At 40.8% G+C, this 6,000-nt stretch overlaps 1 protein-coding gene across 1 annotated transcript in view; it reads left to right on the top strand.

Annotated features, from left to right (window-relative positions):
• SCAI (suppressor of cancer cell invasion) overlaps positions 1-6,000 on the top strand; it is a 101,744-nt gene continuing 95,744 nt past the window's right edge. The window contains exons 1-2 of the mRNA XM_069474663.1: positions 1-96; positions 815-859. Of these exons, the coding sequence (XP_069330764.1) occupies positions 44-96; positions 815-859 (98 nt within the window). The 5' untranslated portion in view covers positions 1-43. The remainder of the gene's footprint in view (positions 97-814; positions 860-6,000) is intronic.

Below are 6,000 nucleotides of genomic sequence, written 5' to 3'. Positions count from 1 at the left end.
CCTGCGGCCGCCGGAGCAGCTCCCGCGGCGGAGCAGGAGCCGGATGGTCAGAGGAGCCCGGCAGCCCCAGCAGCCGCGGAGTCGCCTGGCCCCCAGGTGGGGCGGGGGCTGCGTGGAGGCCGGGGTTGGGGATGGCGCTGGGGCTAGGGAACGGGCCCAGGGGCAGCGGCTCGCGGCCGCGGAGCATTCGGGGCGCCGAGACAGGAGGGGCGGGGGTGCAGGCTGCAGGGGCCTGGGGGGCGCCCGGAGGCTGGGGCGCAGGCTGGGCGGCGATCGCATCCTCGAGGCCGGGTGAGAGGGGCGTGTGAGGGAAGGGGCGCCGAGGCGTGAGGCTGGGGGCGCCGGGCCGGGAGTGGCAGGGCGCGCACGCCCCGCGGAGGGGCCCTGGAATGCGGGGGTCGCAGGCCTGGAGAGGCGGGGCTCGGAGGGGCCGTACACGGTCGGGAGCGGGTGGGCACGGTAAAGGGGAGGCTGGGGGGCCTTGTGGGGGTGATGAAGCAGACAATGAGTAGGTGGAGGTGGGTGGTTTTGGGGAGCTGGGCTGTGACGAACAGGGGCTGAGGATCGGGTGAGGGACCAGGAGGCAGAGCTGGGTTTGGGCAAAGAGGGCAATAGGGGAACGGCCAGTCCCAGGATTGTTTGGTCTTGGTAAATGGGGGATACGGGGCATAAGGCATTTGTAAGGTCAGGTTTGGGCTTGGCGAGCCTGTGGTCCTAGAAGGTGGTACATTTAGTTCTTGACTGGCACGGTAGGGCCCGGAGATGGGTTCCTGTATGTTACTTTTGGTTACCGTCTTGTTTGTTTGGTCTGTAGACTGACTGGCACAGTGGAGAAACCACCTCGAAAACGGAAAAGCAGGTAAGGCAGATGCCTTCCTATTTTGCCTGGTATTTTTCTCTTTGCTTGGCTGCACCTGTGCTATACTGCACAACTCTACACTGCCAGCAAATGAAGTTTCTTATGTATTCCCTTTTAAATGGATATAACTACGTGGGAGATTTTTCTTTTGAGGACTTCAAATTACTACCTCTACAGTCTTTTTTTTGGTATCTAAGGTAATGTGAGAGACATGGATGATTGAAAAATCCTAGTTTTTTACTTTAGCTATAATTTCAACTTTTCCGTCATTTCTGTTTAAAAAGCTCATCTTTACTGAACATCTTTTATGTGCCAAGTACTGCGTGCAAGTGCTCTATGTGTGTTACCTGCAGTCCTCAAAGCACCCCAAGAGAGTATGTAGTGTCATCGCTGTTTTGCAGAAGAGGGAACTGGGGCACAGAAAGGCCAAGTATTTATCCAAGATCACACATCTAATAAATGATAGAAACAGGATTTGAATCCAGACAGTCCGACTCCAGAGCTTAAGTTCTTAATCATTATACTGTAATGCCTTGAATACATATTCAATTGAAAATGTTTCCTTACTGCTTTATGTTTTTTTTATTATACATACAGTCTAATACACTGAAATGGTCGAACTTTAGGAAAATAAAAACAAAGGGTTTAAGTAGTCCACAAACAAGTGAATTATTCCCTGAGTAATGAAGAAGAGGATATATTCATCCCACAAACATTTTTGACTATATTCCATGTGTCAGGTACTACATAGTGATTCTGTGTAGTCATTAGAAGATTCCTTTTTCACTGATGTTGGCATCAGCCTAGAGACAGTAAGCTACAGTAGTGATGTGACCAGTAGGATTACTTTCAGAGTTAATACCTGGCAAGTTATCTCTGTCAATGCACAGAAAACCTCAACAGTAGGTAGATATGAAATGCTGTTGGTGGAAGTGTCAACCAAGTGCCTTTGTCACTCTTTAGGCCCGTACTGTCCAGTACAGTAGCCACATATGGCTGTTGAGCACTCAAAATGTGTCTAGCATGACTGAGGAACTGAAGATTTAATTTTATTTAATTGTAATTAATTTAACTTTACAAACTGCTATTTGATCACTTATTGAAAAATGTTTAAGTATATTTTGAACAATTTGGGTTTGTGCATCTGTATTTTTCATCTGTACATTTTACGAAATCTAAATATATATCAAATATTTCCCATGAAAATTTGTTATCTGAAATGAGGTAAGTATAAAATACATACTAGACTTCAAATTAGTACAAAAATTGGATAAAATTTCTCATTACTAATTTTTTATATTGATTACAGAGTGAAATAATATTTTAGGTATATTGCATTAAATAAAACTACTAAAATTATTTTTACTTCCTTTTACTTTTTCGAATGTGGCTACTAGAAAATCAAAAGTTACATACATGGTTTGCACTGTACTTCTTTTGGATGGCTCTGGCCTAACTCTCAGTACCCTACTGTCAGACTGTTATAGTAGCCTCCTGACTCGTTCCCTTCCCTAGAGTCTATAATTCGTCCCCTATACAGTATAAGTTGATTTTGTCATTCTTGTGCTTAGGATCCTTCTGTGATTCCCCATTGCTTATGGAACATGATGCAGATTTTTTAGCCTAATCATATTTTAAAAACTACCTTTATTTTACTTCTACCTATCTCTCCAGCCACAGGTTAATACTTTGGCCACAGAAATTCTCAATAATGGACCTGTTAATGTCTAGTTTTAAATGATTTAACTTCCTGGTGAACCTTCCAAGGTGTGTTAATGTAACTGAGAGTAAAACTCTGTATTCTGTTTACCATTCCCAGAGCTTATGTTTCTTCTTTGCTTTGGGTTTTTATACATTGTTTCTCTTTCTCTCTGAAATGCTTTCTCCTTGCTGCTTGACAAGCTCCTCCTTTTAAGACTTTGCTCAAACATTACATCCTCAGGGAGGGTTTTCCTCACCCCTCCTTCTCCTTCCTCTGCTCTACCTTATTTGCTTCCATCATAGCCTGTACATACACTTGTGGGAAATGGTTTAGGCTGAATTTGAATCCAGCTCTGTCAAATATAAATTGTGAGATCATATACAAGTTAATAAACCTCTCGGAGCCTCGGTTTCTTCATCTATATAATAGAAATAATAATAGTTTGACCTCTCTAGGATTGTAAACTGTCTAGAACAGTGCCTGGCACATAGAAAGCACACAATAAATTTTAAGTTAAAAAGCACCCATCAAATACCTTTTATTTCCCACCTCTTTTCAAAACATATGCATATAGTCTAGGGGATTAAAAACAAAGAAATTAGAGCAAAGAAGAAGAATAAAATTAAACCAGTGGCAAAGTTAGTGCACAGACTGAAAAATCCTTCACAGTTACTAAAAAGTTGGTTCTGTATCTACCTCTGAGTTTCCTGGATCAAAGCAAAGAAGAAAATAAAGTTCAATTTCCAGATTCATGGTGTCCATAAAATCAGACATATGTTGCAGATTTTTTTAAGATTGCTTCTTATAATGCTTCTTACTCCAAGTTGAGATATTGCCAGTGAACAGTCTCCAAAGGGCCAAAGCAATGTGGTTTAGGTGTACAGTTCTTTGATGGTTTGGCTTGATTCAGAGATACAGAGAGATAACGTGAGCTGCAGGGACTATGCGTGTTTTGTTCACTGCTTATCCCTAGCACCTAGAATGATGTCTGGCACTTAGAGAACAGTTTATTGAATCATTGAGTGAATGAGTCCTTAAACAATTCTTCATGAATGTTATTTCTTTGTAACTAAGCTTTGGCTAGCATCAGGTAGCAGTGAATTTAAGCTTATATTCTTGGTCAAGAATAATTGATGGCACACACTCTGCACATCTGATTCAGGTCAGATCCTGATCATGTCAGGATTTTGACCTGAATGGACTGCCAGCATACGTTTTTGAAGGTCCGGTGTGCAAGACCAAGATTTTCCTCAGAAAACAATTCTAGGATTGCTCTAAAAACAGAAAACCAGAATGGCCAGTTAAAAGCCTCAAGATGGATGTAATGACTGTAGCCAGACATTTAAAAAAAATAATGTATTATGAGTTTCATACTGTGGCCATAGAAATTCTCAGTGTCAAATGATACAACTTCCTGGTAAACACTTCAAGATTAATTAATTGGTAAATGTAGCCTTAAGTATTTGGTTGAGTTGGCCTGCTGTGTAGAGTTGTTGACTATTATATATCCTATCACATTTTAGAAAACAGTTGCCAAAAGTATGATTTTTATTTTAGGATAGTTGATGCTCAGTCATTCTTTTTGATAGACATCAATTAGTGGCTGAGTTATCTTTTGAGAGCATTCCTAGTGCAGACGAAACTGTGAGACAGTTTAAGAAGAACTAAGTTTGAAAGAAGAAACTCATGCTGTACTGTTGTTATTTCTTTGTGTCTTTTCCCCCTCAATAAAACCTCATGCCATACTGTTATTTCTTTGTCTCAATTCATCTTTGTACCTAGTACTGAGGGGAGCTCGGTAAAGCTAGTGAACCAATAAGTGACTTGGTGGCAAGAGAGTGTACAGTGGGCCTTTGGTGGTCCAGAGTAATATGATACTATTTGATGCCCTTGATAAACTGTACCGGACTGAAAGGAGTTTTAAGAGTAGGAAGCTTGATCTCTGTGTGGTTTTGAAAAATTCTGAAGAGCCCGATATGTCTGTTAATAAAGTTTGGGTTATGAGTTAGAGTTAGGGAGTCCTTTCTGGTCCTATTAGGAATAAGACCTATTTGTTTGGATAGGACTCACATTCGTTAAAGCTTGACTGTATGATTTGGGGGCTTTTTTTTTTTTTTTTTTTTAATGTATTCAAAGCAAAGAGATCCAGGCATTTTGTTGGTGTATATAATTTGTTTAAGAAACATTTGAATGCTTTCTACTTCTGGTTTCTAGGGGTATAGACATGAGTGAGATATGGCCCTTGCTGGGGCAAAACTCATGTATTAGTGCAGAAGACAGATACTGAAATATGAGAGTGTAATGGCTTTGTATATATACAAAGGTTTACACAGTATATACAAATGGTTTATAGTAACTCTGCATACTGATAGAGAGGGCAGTTTCAACAGATGTTCACCTAGGCCCTGAAAGTTTAGATGCTTAATTTTGTGGTAGTGTGACTGTTGAAATGACAGAGATGGGAGCCTGGTTGTAGATTGACTAATAATGAGGTCTTGGGTGAGCTGAACCAGGGCAGTACCAAGAGTGCAAAGAAAGGTGTTTTAAGAGCTTGAGCCCATGGTATCAAACTGGGGAAGGCTTTTGCCACCTAAAGGACATTTGACAATGTCTGGAGACATTTTGGGTTGTTATAACTTGGGGCATCTAGTGGGTAGAGGCCAGGAATGCTGCTAAACATCCTGCAATGCACAGGACAACTTCCTAATCTATGAATTAGCCAGCTCAAACATGTCAATAGTGCTGAGGCTGAGAAATAAATCCTGGACTAGAGTTTGAATTCCAGCTCTTCCAAGTACTACCTTGGGCTCTTGAGCAAAGTATTTAACCTCTCAACCTGTTTGCTCTTCTGAAAAGTGCAGCTAATGATAGTACCTACCTTGTAGGATTATTACTCTCCTCTGAATGTAAACTCCACGAATGCAGAGACTTTTTACAGTTTCCTTTACTAACTGTATTCCCAGGACCTAGAACAGTGCCTCACATGTAAGTACTCAGTTACTCTTTGTTGAATGATTCAATGAATGACTTATTGAGAGGATTCAATGAAATAATGCTTGTAAAGTTCATGGTACAGTTACCTGACAATAAGGACTCAATAAATGATAACTGTGATTATCATGAGTTTAAGATGTTTTATTTTGTTTTTCCTTCCAGTCTTTTTAAAAATCAGCTTTATTGAGGTATTATTTACATACAATAAAATTCCCCAATTTTAATTATTCAGTTTTGAGTTTTGACAAACATACAGTTGTGTAACCACCAAGTACAATCATGATATAGAACATCACCATTGCTGTCCTCTCCATCCCCAAATTTCCTCATGTTCCCTTGCAGTCATGGCCTTGGTAACCACTGATATTTTTTTAATCACTATTGTTTTGCCTCTTTTAGAATTTCATATAAGTGGAATCATCCAGTATATATTCTTTTGTGTCTA

Source organism: Eulemur rufifrons, chromosome 7 (genome assembly GCF_041146395.1).
Source record: "Eulemur rufifrons isolate Redbay chromosome 7, OSU_ERuf_1, whole genome shotgun sequence".
NCBI classification, from domain to species: domain Eukaryota; kingdom Metazoa; phylum Chordata; class Mammalia; order Primates; family Lemuridae; genus Eulemur; species Eulemur rufifrons.
This window is presented reverse-complemented; position numbering and strand designations above follow the sequence as displayed.